We start from the raw sequence: 17162 nt of genomic DNA, 5'->3' as shown, positions 1-17162 counted from the left end.
GGGCATCACAAACAAATTCTCGTCGGTAATATTATCTTCATTCCAATGGTATGGAAGAAGTCACAAACAGAACCATCATCAAAGGTATCAAAAATAGGTTGGGCGAATGCATGAAGTGCTGGGCGGATGAGCTGATGAGTGTCCTATAGGCATATCGAACCACTCCTAGAGTTGGCAAGGGAGAAATGCCTTTTGCCCTCACTTTATGGGACAGAAGCATTTATCCCAATATAAATACAAACCCAGAGTGATAGAGTTTCCTGTTATCGTGAGCAACAAAATGAGAAGAAGCTCAGGGAAAAATTAGACAGGCTTGAAGATAAAAGGGACAAAGCTTACATCTGTATAGCCGCCTACAAGCAGTGAATCGCAATTTATCATAACAGAAACACCAAGCTAGTGGAACTAAATGAAGGAGATCCGGTGTTATGCAAGGCAGATAAAATTCAGTCCACATATGAAAAAGGTAAACTAGGTATAACCTGGACAGGAACTTCTCGCATCGTCGCCAAGATTGGTCCAGCAACTTTCAAACTAGAAGATATGAATGGAAAGAAAGTGGCGCGGACCCGGAACATCTAGAATCTCTGCAAATATTTCAAGAAGTAAATGTGATCAAAGGTCTCGAGCACTCTTTTTCCTTGAATAAGGTTTTTCCCACTGGGTTTTTCCTGTTAGAGATTTTAATGTGGCTCCCAAAGAGACTGTTATCCATTGTAATAAAGGCCAGAACATTGTCATGAAAGTTATATCGATAAAGTTATCCTTGTTATCATAATCTTCTTTATAAAGTTTATTAGCAACATAAATATCTTCCTACAAAAGGAGGGGAGCATACAAAGTCCTTACAGTAAATCATCTCACTCAATAATGAGAAAATTGATCACCACTTAGGACGAGTCCATCTCCTCAATGATAGGAAGTGCTGACCCTCAAAAAGCTTTCTTTAAAGCTCAATTCTCTCCTCAAAGATATGAGAATGAAAAGTCCCACATACGGATCAACTACCTCAAATATAGGAGAATTGGTCCCCATCTAGGGCGGGTTCTTTTTTCTCAAAATAAGTAGAGAAATGAAACCCACAAAAACTTATTACAAGCTTTAAAACCTTTCCTCAAAAGTTAGGAAAGTTTTAGGGTACGGTTGGCCACCAATCCTAAAGAAATTAAAATCCTAAGCAACAAGATCCTAAAACTACTTGCAAAGATATATGCTAAGTAAAAATTCTGGAAGGAAAAAGGATTCACATAGGTAAATTATGAAAATATATCAATCAAAAGGTATGTTACAAAAAGGCATTAAAAGCCTTAGTTCAAAATATAAGGAAACACATTATTTTTCCTTTCAAAGTAAATCATTGGGCATCGCCATTCTTCTCCACTTGTAAAGATTCAACATCCGCCTTCTGGGAAACAACTTGAAGGGTCTGGGAGACGTCAGCATTCTTAGGCGCATGCTGGACATTGGCGTCACCAAGATCCGCCTCAAGGTTAATAATATGTTTGGTCTCTGCGACGTTAGATGTATCCTTCTTCAGTTCCGCCAAGGATTCTTGTTAGATATAGCCACGAGCATCTTCAAGCTTTTCATACTTGGCAGCCTCTTCGACGGATGAAACTTGCAACTCTAGGTCTACGAAACCCAAGTCAGGATAGTCTCTCTTGATGACCGTCATAATGCGTTCACCATAGAAGTACACCCTAACTCCACATGATTCCTCCATTTGATCTAAATCTTGTTGACGATCCTCCCTCTCAGTTTCCAGCACCTTTTGAAGCGCCTCCAAGTTCAACTTTCCCTTATCGCAGGTGGCTTCCAGCTCAGAGATCTTCGCGACATGATTTTTTATCACCTCCAACACGGCAATAGCGCTGGACTTCGCCTAAGAAAGTTCTTTATTAAGGGTCTTCATATGCGCTACGTTAGCGGTGTTTTGAGCAATGTCCGCCTCAATAGCGCATATGTGGTTATAAGCCTGAAACCAAGGAGCCAGAGTCAAGATAAGGCATAAAGAAAAAGAAGTAAAAGACATATAATGCAAGTAAAAACTTACCCCCATCATCTTGTGCTTGATGAACTTTACATGGCTGGGCGCTAGATACTCTATCCTCATCTCCTGCACAGTGTTGATCTGTTTAATGACCTCATCGATATCATTCAAAATGATATCCGACTCCAAAGTAATAGAATCACCATACTTTGCATGCCAGTATCCTCCAAGGTCCGGCTTCTCAGGCTAAAATGAAAAATTCCTAAAAATCAATATGCAAGCAAAGATGAGATAAGGGAGAAAGAAAGGAACGAACCAGCTTGTAGTCCAAAGGTTTCATCAGATCCACCTTCGACTTAGCAGATCTCGTGGAAGCGCCACATCCGTCGGCTGGGGCCGTATTGACCAACTTACCTGCCCCAACAGGTTCAGCCACCTTGGTCTTTTTTGTGATATGTAGCTCCACCTCCTTGCGAGGGCGTTTCCCCTCCCTCATACTTGCGGCGATGTCTGCCTCCCTCTTTGCTTCCAGCTCCTTTTGCCGTCGCTTACGCTCTGCAAGGACACTCTCAGTATTAGTCTTCCCCATGCCAAAGGGATAAAAGGAAAGCCGATTAGATTCGAAAAAAGCAAAATACCTTCACAAAAATCTGGGTAAGAAGTGTGAAGGATCTTCCCGTTGCGGAGCTCAACTAACGGCACACCAGCCAACATCGACTCAAGGGCTTGGGCGTACGATCAATGATCCGTCTTCACAGCCCTCAAAAGCCTAATGGAATCCACTTCAGCTGAGTTAAGGATGAAGCCTCTATTCGCTCGATCCTTGGGGTTATAATTCCAAGATGACGGAAATCCCAAAGATACGTCCTCAACTATCTTAATAAAGAAAAATTTACTCTGCCAGTTGTGGACGTTGGACATTTTATCCCTAAAAGGCGAATAGCCTTCCAATTCAATTTGGAAAAGGTGATATGGTCCTCAATACTACGCCTAGTTAACGTATGGAGAGACAGGAAGACACGCGGGGCTAATGTAACCCATAGATTCACCGCTAAGTACGAATCACAGATAAGATCTAACCATCCGTTAGGATGGAGTTGGCAAATGGGGACCTTAAAAAAACTCTAACACATCCCCATTTGATACATCATTTCCTCTCTAAAGTTGTCCAAAAAAATTTGATTGGCCCCTTGAATTTTAAAAGTGTCTCGATAGCCCTCTCAACTAACATAAAATGTTCGGATAGCTCTCCAACTTACGTAATATGTAATCAATTCATTACTCGATTACAAAAAAAATAAGTTGTATACAAAAGATGTATTGCACGCCTCTAAAATGTTATTACATAATCCAATGGATTAAAACATATTAAAAAAAAAATTCTTACTTGGTCAGCTGTAGAATTTATCTTCTCTAATTTTAGAACCGGATGCCCCGACCTTGGTTGTTTTACTTTTCTAAAGTGCGTGCAACACACCTTTTTTATATGTAACTTTTTTTTTTTGCAACTTGATTAGATTTTACACGAGTTGAAATGATGTATTTGGACATTCCATCCAAATTAAAGGTTATGGAAACATTTTTGAAAGTTCATGAGTCAAATCTAAACCCCCTTTTTTTTTTTCTTTTGTACAAGGGTCAAATGGTGTATTTAAAAACCCTTTATAGTAAAAAATAAAACATGACATAAAATATATTAGAGTAAATTTTAGGGCGATTATGGTGGTCTTTTACAATTCTCCAGGCTAGAAAGACTAAGAGTCGAGCTCAAAATGTTAGGGCGTTGGAAAGCAAAGATGTATTAATGTTTTCCCTTATTTGCCCTTCCATTTACCCTATATAAGCTTCCATATATCCACTGAATTTTTATACTCCTAAAAGAATATACATTTGTACTGCAATAATAGTTGTTTGATGGACAATATAAAGGTGAAGGCAATGGTGGATAAGGAGAAGAATAGAGTAGTATTTGCTGAATCTGATGAGGATTTCGCTGATGTTCTCTTTAGTTTTTTGACATTTCCTATGGGAGCCATTGTTTCTTCAACTCAGAAAGATAACCTCCCATCAAAGCCAATAGGGTGCATCAATAACTTGTACACAAGTGTTAAAAATCTAGATGTGAAGTATTCAGGACTCCACAATGTCAGAATATGCTACTGCGCCCTCAAAATAGTGCACCAGCTCAGTGCAGATGCCTAAAAATAAGCATTGATGATATTGACGCTTATAGCTACTTTTATTGTCCAACCATAGGATGCATGAACGCTTCGCCCAGGATATTTTATTATAACTATCCATGTTTTTCGTGCGGGAATTACGTGTACAACAGAGTAGCTGCTAAAAGCAAGTCAGGGGCATTTTTAAAAAGGCTTACTCGACTTGTTATAACTGATGATTTACAGGTGCACCCAACAAGTTCAGCAAGCTTTTCAGATATTGGAATCATGGGCGCTACTGCAAGTGCGCTTGAGGTTAGGGAATTTGATATTGGACAAGATGATGTAAGTAAAATGATAATAACTCCTTTTTATATGTCAAAAATTGTTTTTATATTTCTGTCTCATAAAGTTATTAACCTATGACATTAATTACATGTTGTTTTCAGGTGATAAATTTGCTAAAAAGTTCATTGGTAACAAAGGAAGCATTGACACAAACTTTGCTTAAGAAAAATGAAAAGTTGTTTAAGGAGAGTCCCGAATCCTCCTTCAAAGGAAATTTTCGACTCGGAGAGGCAGAAAATGGGAAGATTGGTGTGAAGCTTTTTGTTAGCAAATCTAAGAAAATAGTGTGTTTTGCAGAAGTTGGTGAAGATTTTGTGGATTTGGTGTTCAGCTTCCTTACTATTCCTGTTGGACATGTATTAAAAGAAATGGAGGGTGGTAGTATTGAAAGTGAAGGATGTATAGATAATATATACAAGAGTATTGAGGATGTGGATGTTAAAAACTTCAACTCTAGCAAGGAAGAAGAGATGCTGCTTAATCCTAAAATACCACCTAAGTTTGGTTATGATAACCAACTTATAGGAGTTAAGGAAGTAAGTTGTGATGTGTTTTTTGATAGAGCAATTGGATCTCCTGCTATAACACTAAAGGATCCTAAAATACCAACTCCAAAGGAAGCTACAAGCAATGGAGGGTTTATGGCAGGACCTGCAATGTTCTTAGTGACAGATAATCTCAATGTAATCCCCATTTCAGCTTTTTCACGTCTGACTATTTTGAACAAATTGGATGTTCCCTTCACTGACATCCAGGAGCGTGTTGTTCATCTCGGAAACAAGGAGGTAACTTTACATCCTTTTGTTTTAAATACTTGTTAGTTGATTTTGGGGAAATGGGAAGTCCTAATACATTTTGTGATACTGTGTTTAACTTGTTTGATAATTGCAGGCTGTGTGTCTCCTAATAGCTTCTTTTGTCTCGGAATCTGCTCTGACTCATACTTTTCTGAAGAAATAGTATAATTAGTAAGGAAATTGTTGTTATGCTTGTGGTTTATCTAGTTTTGTAATGCTTTGTCAACTTAGCCTTCTTTATGGTGCAAACTGTGATGGAATATATGGACTTTTGTTTTCTGGGTTGTTAAAAAATTTGTGGTCTGGTCTATTTCACAACCTTCCATATGAAAAAGAGAATGATACATTAGTTGGACTTTTGGGATGTCAGTTTGTACCGATTAGAGGTTTTTACGATCAATGGTCCCTCATATTACAATTAGAGGTTTACACGCATATACAACTGAGTTGGATTCCTCACTTCAATATCAGCACACAAGAAATGAATGTAACATAAAAAAAAAATTTGAATAATAATCTTTAATTTTTAATAATGTTATTTTTACAAATGAAGGCTAAACACCCAAAAAGAAAACATAAAACGAAACACGGATTACTCTATTAAGAACCATAGTAGAATTTCTCTTCCCGGAGATCTATAGGGATGCATGATAGCCGAAAGACAAAAGCATGCGAAGTTTGCCAACTAGCAATATTGTTACTTTCTATAAATGTGAACAAACTCCAAACCCCATCACTAAGCATAGAACAATAATGAATAAACTAAGAAAAAGATGATGGATCTCAAAAATGCAATACCACTTTAGAGTCAAGTCATACTAACCTTGCAAAACAATTTCTTCCAAGCCAACTGCAGCCCAAAGAAATAGCCCCAAAGCTTCGCAACCGAAGAAGTGCCCAATATTAACTCCAAAACCACCACACCATGCACCATTCTCATCCTGAATTAACCCCCAGGCCATACAAGGATTCCCTTTAAACTCACCACCACCAATGTTAACTTTCACCCAACCTGTGCTTGTCAGGCAACCCAAATAGTCAGCAATTGAATATATAATTACTCCTCCATTTCCAAAACCATTAAATGGCATTAGCAAAGAAAATGGACCAAGGGATATTACAATACATACCATGGAAGTTAAGGTTCGTTACGATCCAATCAAGCAGGTTATTTGCAAAGAAAACATTGTGAAGGATGGAGGGGATGGTGTTTCTCCAAACCCCACAGGTCAAGGAACAATTGTGAAGTATGTGTAGCTCGCTTTTGTCTTTGCTACATCGCGGAAAGGAACCAGAAACAACCAGATAGCGGGAACACAGTTTGAATTGCAGAGCACCCCCCTGTTAGCCAGCATCCAGATGAAGCAGTTAATTTTCTCAAGAACTGCTGTTTTCCAAACTAACTTCCATAAAAGATCAGAATGCATATTGCCTTCATGTTCAACCGAGTAAATTCTAGTAGAGCTGGAAGGCCAGTGCCAGACATCTTTGACATAACTTTTGGAGCAAACATCAATAGCACCTATACAAAGAAGAGTAGTGTTGTTAAAAAAAATCCTGGAATGACTGCCAGTTCCAACACCCATCTATTTCATTCTAGTAATGGTGCACGTTGCGCTCCACGTCGTTCGAGTCAACAAGAGATGAGGCCATATTTGACACAGGAATATTTCCACACCATACATCTCACACGAAATTAGTTAACTTAATCCAGCTAAACAATAATGATTATATCAAACTTTAAAATAATTGTAATAACAATATAGGATATTAATAAGCTTATAATAATAATAATAAATAAATATATTATTAAAGATAAAATAAATTGAATATCAAATAAAAGTTTGGCTCGATAAAAGCCTATGAAATTAAATAAAAATGAATACAATTTAAATTAAAAATACAAATTACATACAAACACAAATTTACGTACAATTTAAAGCCTATGAAATTAAATACAAATTTTCATATGAATACAAACTCTTAACTTTTTATTAAAATGCCAAAGTATAAATATTTCAATACTTTTTATAATAAAATATATAATTACAAGATAGTTTTAATGAATCAAATCAACTAAATTTTTTATCCAAAATTAAGAATATACTTTCATATATTATGTAATGAAATCAATATTCATTTCTCATACAATATAGGGTAAATAATTTATTAGTCCCCTAGTTTTTACCTAACACACTGTTTAGTCCCCCTATTTTGAAAAACACATTATAAGGTCCCTAGCTTTTGTCAATATTAACCCTTTGGTCCATTTGTCTAGTTTTTTTAGATTTGTTATTGATATATTTTAGCATAAATAGATATACATAAAATAACAGAGTAACATGGTCAACTTGTATTGTACTACGGTTGTCCTAAAAGCTAAGATATGTTCGATTAAAAATCTAAAAAAATAGATAAAAGGACCACAATGTTAATATTGGCAAAAGATAGGACCTTAAAATGTGTTTTTCAACATAGGGGGACTAAACAGTGTGTTAGATAAAAACTAAGGGACTAATAAATTATTTACCCTACAATATATCCAAAATTGTCAAATTGATATAACTGTTACAACAATTATCAAAACTAGTCCACTAGAAAGTAAATCTGTTAATAGAAAAACGTTTCACTACGCATATGAAATAAAGGGACACATTTACTGGATCAAAGTCCTCTATGAGAATTCCCCTACTTGGAGAAGCCTTCTTCACTTCTGCAATCAAACCTGGAACTCCAGTTCGAATATAAATTTTCCTTAAGAGCTCCAATAAAATCTCTGGCAGGAGGAGAATTGTCTAGATAAGTTTTCATCGCATAGAGAGGCCTTCTCTGTTTTAACTAAAGTGCTGCTGTTAAAGTGTTGGGAAGACTTTTTTTTTTTTGTAGTGTATTGAAATTCTGCTCAGAATCACAGCAAACAACCATACTGAATATCAAAGGACATACCTTTCAGACACTGATCCTTAATGCCTCTACTGAGAGCCCATGGGGATACTCTCCAAATATCTTCAAAGCAAGTGCAGAACCTGCAAAGGAAAAAATACAACCATGAAGTTGAAGTCGTGACTAACCTATTATGATGCCGAATTTGACGATATCATATGTTACAGATAAATTGAAGTCAATTATACCACTTGATGTTTCCTGTAATTTCTATTTCCATATAATTATCATTGTTTCTGTTTTTAGTTTCCATATCTATTTCCATATAATATACACTAAACACATTCCTAATTTGCAAACAATAGTTAACTTCCACTATCACATTATAAGAAATTAAAAACATAAATAAATAATGCTTAATCAAATTTCTAGAAGAAAAAATCGAAAACATTGGAGAACAACCTGTCAAGTTGAAGAATTGTGAAGCACAAAACCATTTACTTTCATGTATGTACAACTAGGTTCTTAAAAAAATGCAAGGTCCAAACCATTTACTTTCAGGTATGTACTTGCAAATGAGAATGGAAGATTCTTGTTAAAGTCAATTTTTGAATGCATATGATATTGGGAAAGACTACTTTTTTTATAGTGAGAGATATCATTTCATACTATTTCCCATGGATTCCCCATCTGAAAACACATTCTTCAATCTGTCAGTTGACAGAAAAACTCACAAATCATGCCTTCAACCAGAAAATTAGACAGATTAATGAATTCAACTACAAGTACCTCACCTCAAGCCAATTTTCTGCAACTTCCTCCTGTCCATTTTCTGTATTTAGTTGTTTGAATAAACCACATCTGTACCTAAGTCCATATCCCCAAGCTGGGTAATTTAATGTAGCCAAGGAGTCCAGAAAGCAAGAGGCTAGACGTCCTAGTCCCCCATTACCAAGTGCAGCATCAGGCTCCTGTAAGTTTTTGTAACATTGTTTAGTTAGAATTAGAATGCCTAATTAAGCAAATTGCATACAGCAACATTAAACATCTGACCTGATTGGCTACATCTTCTAGATTGTGACCTAGTTTCTGCAACGCCTCTGCATAGACCCCGGAGAGTTCCAAATTAGTCTTCTCATAGAGCTCATAAGTAGCATTCCAATTTATGATGAGTGAATCCCGAACATTCTGTGCAGTAGCAACAAATGCCTTGGGGAGGTCGGATTGTTCTGGGGAAAATGAAGGACAATCAAACTAACAAGCAAGGTCGATTCTACGAACACTCTGTGCAGTAGCAACAAATTCCATATGAAAAATACAAATCATTGAATGAATTATACATTTCTATATAGATTTAAGTAGAGTAATCTTCAATTTCAGTTGTATAGTTCATCGTAGATGTTATCTGCTTCAAACCCTTACAAGTAAAAAGCCACACATGCCTTAAGAAAACATAGATATATGATACTACTAGAAAGCACGAAGGAATAGCAACATCCACTCATCTAGAGTAAAAGGCATTGCTCCTACTTAGCATGTGACATACACAACTAGATTTGGACAAACTAAATACATCAACTTTAAACCGTTTAACTCAAACTCTTTAGACTTGAAGTGTATATTATACATACTCATCTTACTGTGAGAGACTCTGGTAGCAAATACCAAAAAACTTAAGTTAATAGGAAAATTATTAAAACAACACCTCCAAAATCATTAAAACAACTTCAGTTACACTGCCTTTTAACGGAAGAAGGACAGGAAACTTACAGTGTTAATCCATCTTCACGAAAGGAATGAGCCTAACACACCCGAACTGAATTGCTAATTCTCTAGTGTCCAGCTTTATCCTATAGCACAAACCCAATTAAGATTCAACATATCATAAACTATATACCGAATTTACATCAAGTTAGAATTACAACTTCATTAGAAGGGAAGAACTCACTTACCGAGACTGTTTTAAATATTGAATACTTCGAATACTATCAATTTTTAAATGATAATCTTAATTCACCTATTAATTGCGTTACAACAACCTGATCATTCTCCATACCAATTCAACAGTTCACTACTATGGTAGGTATTAAAGAAACATTTTAACAATAAACAATACCTCTGAATAAGATGTAGAGGTATGGTCTTCACTGGCTAACAACTCCAGGGGCAGATCAATCCAGAGCGAGATTCCATGTCTCAGAAGCTATAATGCACGGAAACTCTCCATGACAAGCGTTTCCCGTTTCCGGCAGATGTGGGAAACGGAAACTCTCGGAAACTGATACGAAACGTTTCCGGGCACGTTTCCGTAATTACCAAAAATATGAAACGCCTCTCTCAGTTTTTAAACGGTTTTTCCTACCTATTTCGATTAAAATTCTGGAAATTCAAACTTTCTATTTTCCATTTCCTATTCAATCTATGATTATGAAAATTGAAACTTTCTATTTGAGAGATAATTACTTCTTTGTATCCTTCAATTTAAAGAACTTATCCATATTTCTTTCTCCTATAATCCTTGTATCTTCAATCTTGATTGAGCTTGGACTTTCTTCATCTTGTTCTTCAATCTTATTTTTATTTAATGTATTATTATATTTTTAATATTTATAAATATGCCCCTATATTTTTAATATTTACACGTTTCCCCACGTTTTCCGTTTCTTATGTTTTTTAGCAATTACGTTTCCCAGTATCGTTTCCGTTTCAGTTTCCGTATCCGTTTCCGTGCAACATAGCTCAGAAGTGCCCTACATTAATTACACATACATTCAATTCAACAAATGCAATCCCATAATACACACACTACAATTACTTCATGTTCATACAGGTTAGTGGAACTTTACATTAAATACAAAATCAGTCTAATTTAAATTAAAAATACAAATTACATACAAACACAAATTTATATATAATTTAAAGCCTATGAAATTAAATACAAATCTTCATATGAATACAAACTCTTAACTTTTTATTTTAATTAAGGATTAAAGTGCAAAAATAACGTTTTGGGTCAGAAGTAATTTTACCTCTAACGTCTAAAATGGTGGAATTTTATCCCTAACATTGATAAATTGGATAAATTTGAGAAATAATTCATAATATGGATGCAATTCCTAATTTTTAAATATGGATGCATACTTTAGTTTTATTTTTTTTTATTAAACCATATATACTTTAATAAACTATCATTTCTTGACTTTTATCTAATTTATAGATAATGTTAAACTATAAATAATAATAATAATAATAAATAATGATAAATTATAGATAAATAATAATAATTATTATAATAAATTATATATAAATAATGATAATATAATAAATAATGATAAATTACTGAATACTGAAACTGGATGCTGAAACTGAATGTTGAAACTGAATGTTGAACTGAACTGAACTGAATTGAATTGAACTGAACTGAACTGAATTGAATTGAACTGAACTGAACTGAACTGATTGTTACTGAAATTAAGTGATAAAGAACATGGCCTAAGTTTATTCAACGATTTTTAAATTTCTAATAGGGACGCTTTTTGAAAATGCATTTATAAAACCGTTGGTATAAGGCTAATTTGTTGCAGTGATCTTGTCATCTACACTTCACTGTGCATCATTTTATCTGTGCATCATTTTATAAGTAACAAATCACAAACATATGTTGAGATGTGAAAATAATAATAAAAAAAATATTGTTTTTTTGTACGAATTTGACAAAAAAAATTCAAAAAATTCACCAAATTTATAAATATTAATCTCCAATTCTATTATTAAATTATAAAAAAACATTAAACCTTTTTTTAGAACGAATTGATATGCAATTGGTGCAGAATAATGAACAAAAATATTTGTGTTTTATAATAGTATCTGAAATTGACCCAAAATATCAACGTTAGGGGTAAAATTGTTTTTGGCTACTAACGTTAGGGGTAAAATCGTACTATTTTAGATATTAGAGGTAAAATTGCTTCTGACTCAAAACGTTAGAGATATTTTTGCACCTTAACCCTATAATTAATTTAAACTCTATCCCATAAATCTAGTTTTGTTTATTAATTAAAGGGAAAAAAGATATGGTTCCTAATTTTCAAATATAGATACATGATACTTTAATAAACTGTCATTTCTTGACTTTTATCTAATTTATAGATAATAATAAATATAGATAAATAATTATAATAATAAATTATAACCCTCGCTCAGCGGGGACGCGTAGTGCTACCGGGCCGCCCTTTATATATATATATATATATATATTATAAACAATAATAATAAATTATATATAAATAATAATAATTATAGTAAATAATAATAATTATAATAAATAATGATAAATTACCGAAATCAGTAATAATTTTGACATAGCATGGCGATTGAACGTGAGAAAAAAGCGACAGGGGCGAAGGCTAGGGCGGCAGGGGCATTAGGGGGTATTAACGGCCGATCGGTGCTGGGAATAGGGGATTGGACGGCTGGGAGGGCGGCGGCCACAGATCTGGATCCGGACGGTGAGATGGCGGAGGGAGAAGGGAGGTCTGATCCATTGTTGCGAGTTAGGAGGGGGAGTGGCGAGAGGGTCAGAGACCGGTCGAGGGAGAGGGATCGGCCGGCCCGCAAGGAGGAGGAGGGGTCCGATCCGGCAGGGCGGGTGGCTGGCGCTGGGATCTCAGGTGCGATGTGGTCCAGGGAGCGGATCGGAGCTGTGGTCCAGGGAGCGGATCGTATAGATGTTGTGGATCAGGGCTCTACGATTGTGATGCCGACGGTTGGTGTGGCAATTGTTGCGGCAGGAAATCCGGGGTCTGTTGCGGGAAACCCTAACAAGGGATCCAGTGATGCCGCGCGCCATCTTGGATCCAATGAGACGTCTTCCGGCAATACGGGAAGTACTGTTCCAGCGGGGGAGCTGGTGAGGCAGCCTTTGACTGATGTGGTTATGGGATTTGAGGCCGTGGATCAACCGGTTTCGGAGAAGGCTACCCAAGCAAGGGGGCCGGCTACTTTCGCAATTGCTAAGGCAATTAGGGATTTTAATGCTGCCCCATTGGGCGGATTTTTGGCCCAGAAGCCCGTGGTTCAAAATACAAACCTCCCTAATGATAATCAAAACCCGTATCAATGTGGAGATTCGGTTGATAATGCTTCAGTTGAGAAAGGTATAGGGAGAGCCTCCTTGAGAGATAAGGTTTTAGGGGTGGTTGAGGAGGATTCCATGTTAGAGGAGGACATTATTGAGGATGAGTCGGAGGAAGTATTTTCCGATTCGGATGTCGAGGATGGAGAACAAGAGGACCCGTTGTGTCCTGTTATCCGGCTCTCTTCGGAAGATAAGCGGATTCTTAGATCCAAATGGAAACTCTCCTTAATTGTCACTGTGCTTGGAAAAAGGATAAGCTTCAATTACTTTGCCCAGAGGATCCAGGCCCAATGGGCAAAGAAAGGGAAGGTTACTATCACAGACCTTGAGAATGACTATTATGTCATAAAATTTACAAGGGCAGAAGATTATAATGCAGTAGTTAATGGTGGACCTTATATCATCTCCAATCATGTTTTAGCGCTGAGGCCATGGGTACCTAATTTTAATCTGCATGATTGCTCTGTTAATAGGATCCTTACTTGGGTTAGATTCCCAGGTCTACCCATTGAATACTATAACGAAAGATTTCTGAATAAGATTGGTGGCCTGGTTGGGAAAGTTCACCACGTTGACAAAACTACCGTTGGGGCAGTAAGAGGCAAGTTTGCCAGGGTTTGTATTGACATTGATCTTGCTAAGCCTCTTCTGTCTAAATTCTCCGTTCAGAATAAGGTCTTTCATATAGAATACGAAGGTATTCACAATATCTGCTATGAATGTGGTATGTTTGGCCATACCTATGATGGCTGCCCTAAAAGAAGGAAAGTGGTTGAGGAGGTGGTGGTGCCTATCATAGGCAGTGCTGAAGCTAGCCAAGGTGAAGAGAAGAACTTTGGGCCATGGATGCTGGCCAAAAGGTCGGTCCGAAGAAAGCCACGTGCTAATGCTACTCGGAATCAAGTTCCAGATATCAGCAAGGAGATGAACTCTCTCCAAATTGCTCCTGAGATCAAGGCTAGGCCTCCTGATATTAAGAATGGTGCTGGTGTTGACTCAGCTTCCGGTTCAGGATCTAGATTCGGAGCCCTATCTCTTGAGGATGGTCAGGATTCGGATTTACCTATTGAACATATGGAGTTAAGTATGCCAGGCCTTGAGTCTGCTGAGCCAGCTACCATCCTTGGTGACTCTATTAATCCTCTCTTCGATCCCAAAGCTTACGCTAAGGGGAAATCCCATATCACTGGCCTGACAGGGAAAGCAAAGCTTAATGAGGTTAGTGTCCTGCATCCTCTTGTAGACCCCCTAATTGGAAAGTCTATAGGAGTTAATAAGTTTCATTTGAAGAAACCTAAGGCTAACCTTAAAAAGAACCATGGTTCTTCGGATTCTTGGGATAAAAGAGGGTCGGCTTGCACCTTTTCTAGGCTCTCAGGAGCCCCGAATAAATACCTGCTCTAGGGTGTGGGCCTGTGATCAGTTGTCTTCCTTCTGATGGACTTTTTTGTTTGGAATGTTAGAGGTGCGGCTAGCAAGGCGACCCGCATCCATGTTAATGAGCTTATTAAGCAATTTAATCCTTCTTGTTTTGCTCTTCTTGAAACCAAGGTTAGTGGTTCTAAAGCAGATGAGGTGGTTAAAAAGTTTAAGAATTGGAAGTGTGTCAGGTCGGAGGCGACTGGTCGAGCAGGGGGGATTTGGATTTTTTGGAAGCCAGGTCGTGTGAGTATTGATATTATTACTATTGATAATCAATTCATTCATAGTAAGGTGTGTTATCCTGGCAACAAACCTTTCTTTGTTTCCTTTGTCTATGTCGATCCGGTCTTGACTAACCGGAAGAGGCTTTGGGAGATCATGTACTCTATCAGTACAAACATGGGGGATGCTTGGTTGGTCGCTGGTGACTTTAATGATATTGCCCTGATGAGTGATCAGAAGAGGGGGGGTAATCATTATATCAACCAGTGCCTTAACCACAAGCAGAATATGGATCTTTGCGGACTGTCGGACCTGGGTGCGACTGGCCACAAGTTTACTTGGAAAAGGAATAGCGTGTTTGTTCGGTTGGACAAAGTTTATGCGAATGTGGCTGCGATCTATAGATTTCCCGAGGTGAACGTCTTGAATCTCCCTATTCGTCATTCTGACCATTGTCATATCCTCGTTAAGCTGGAGAAAGGACATCGTCTTAAAGGGAATAGACCTTTTAGGTACCTTGTTGCTTGGGATACCCATCCTGAGTTCAGAAATTTTGTTAAAGAAAATTGGCAACCTCATTCTAATGTTCTCCTTACGGCTGGGGAGTTTAGAAAGAATGTGGTGGGATGGAATAAAAACATCTTTGGCCATATTATCCGAAGGAAAATAAACTTTTAAGGAGAATGGAAGGCATTCAACGCTGTTTGGAGATCCGTTTTGACCACAGTCTGAATTATCATCTTAGATCTCTCCAGAACGAGTTGGAAGCGGTGCTTAGACAGGAAGAGCTCCTTTGGTTCCAAAAATCTAGGAAGGCTTGGATTAAGGACGGTGACCGAAATACCAGATTCTTCCACCTCTCTACTATTATTAGGAGGCAGAGGAACCAAATCGATGCTATTAAAGACTCCAATGGGGATTGGATGTATGAGGAGGAAGATATTCATCGCCTTGCTTTTGAGTTCTATAAAGACCTCTTTAAATAGGAAGATGTGGATCTGGATAAAGCCCAATCAGGGATCTCCTTTCCTAGGCTGGAGGAGGATGCTATTGAAGAAGCTTTTCATCCTATCGACCAGAAAGAAATTGATCTTGCCTTCACCAGTATTGGAGCTACTAAGGCTCCAGGGATCGATGGTATTCCTGCTAGTTTCTACCATAAACACTGGGACACGGTGAAGGAAGGCGTTTACAGCTTTATTTTAGGAGTTTTTGGCGGATCCATCGATATTAGTCTGGTGAACAAAACCCTCCTGGTTCTGATCCCTAAGGTTGAAAAACCCTCCTCCTTTTTACAAATGAGGCCGATCAGTCTGTGCAATGTGTTATACAAATCTATCACTAAGATTGTGGCTAATAGGCTCCGGCGTATCCTTCCTGAGATTATTAGCCAAAATCAAGGTAGTTTTGTTCCTGGTAGGCAAATGATGGACAATGTGGTTATTGCCCAGGAGATGGTTCATTCCATGAAAGTGAAGAAAGGTAAGAAAGGGATCGTGGCTCTCAAACTTGATCTGGAGAAAGCTTATGACCGGTTAAACTGGAGTTTTCTTATGGATAGCTTAAATAGAGCTGGCATTCCTGAGAACTGGAGGAGATTGATTGAGGGTTGCGTTTCTTCTCCTGTTTTCCAGGTTTTGATCAATGGAGATATGTCTGATGAATTCTCTCCCTCTAGGGGTATCCGTCAAGGAGATCCTATGAGCCCCTTCCTTTTTGTGATTGCTATGGAAAGGCAGGCTCACCTAATTCAAGAGGCTGTGAGTAAGGGGATTCTCCATCCTGTGACCATTAACAAGTTTTGCCCTCCTATTTCCCATTTGTTCTTCGCTGACGATGTGATGATCTTTGTGGAAGGGAATGAGGAGCAAATGGGTGTGGTCATGAATATCCTTAATTGCTTTTGCACTGCTTCTGGCCAGAAGATCAATGTCCATAAGTCTCGGATGCTTTGTTCTAAGAACATGGATAGAAGCATTTGTAAAAAGCTTAGTGATCTTTCTGGCATTCCTCTTACTCACTCTTTGGGTAAGTATCTTGGGGTTACCCTCCACAGCGACAGAGTTTCCAAAGCCTCCTTTAAAGAGACTCTGGATAAAACTAATGGGTTGTGTGCTAGTTGGAAGGCTAATTCTCTCTCCATGGCAGGCCGTCTAATCTTAATTCAGTCTGTCAACTGCGCGGCTCCCAATCACATCATGCAA

At 37.6% G+C, this 17162-nt stretch overlaps 1 protein-coding gene across 1 annotated transcript; it reads right to left on the bottom strand.

The window, feature by feature from the left end:
* Positions 1–1248: 1248 nt before the first annotated feature.
* LOC136233650 (alpha-1,4 glucan phosphorylase L-1 isozyme, chloroplastic/amyloplastic-like) lies at positions 1249–9485 on the bottom strand. The gene is made up of 9 exons (XM_066023373.1): positions 9461–9485; positions 9231–9406; positions 8967–9148; positions 8241–8320; positions 6425–6816; positions 2629–6306; positions 2307–2545; positions 2054–2236; positions 1249–1975 (listed from the first exon to the last, which is right to left on the bottom strand). The coding sequence occupies exons 1-5, from the start codon at positions 9483–9485 to the stop codon at positions 6524–6526; spliced, it is 756 nt and encodes a 251-aa protein (XP_065879445.1). The 3' UTR covers positions 1249–1975; positions 2054–2236; positions 2307–2545; positions 2629–6306; positions 6425–6523.
* Positions 9486–17162: the final 7677 nt, after the last annotated feature.

The sequence above is a fragment of the Euphorbia lathyris genome, chromosome 6 (assembly GCF_963576675.1).
Source record: "Euphorbia lathyris chromosome 6, ddEupLath1.1, whole genome shotgun sequence".
NCBI classification, from domain to species: Eukaryota; Viridiplantae; Streptophyta; class Magnoliopsida; order Malpighiales; family Euphorbiaceae; genus Euphorbia; species Euphorbia lathyris.
Note: the sequence above shows the minus strand (reverse complement) of the source record. Positions and strands in the feature narration are given on the sequence as shown.

What these genes read in the sequence shown, in the direction of transcription:
- LOC136233650 (XM_066023373.1), bottom strand. Translation starts at nt 9,485, where the DNA reads ATGGAATTTGTTGCTACTGCACAGA. An exon ending in ATTTGTTGCTACTGCACAGA is followed by an intron (nt 9,407 to 9,460) that starts GTGTTCGTAGAA and finishes CATTTTCCCCAG; the next exon opens with AACAATCCGACCTCCCCAAG. An exon ending in GAAAATTGGCTTGAGGTGAG is followed by an intron (nt 8,321 to 8,966) that starts GTACTTGTAGTT and finishes TTTCCTTTGCAG; the next exon opens with GTTCTGCACTTGCTTTGAAG.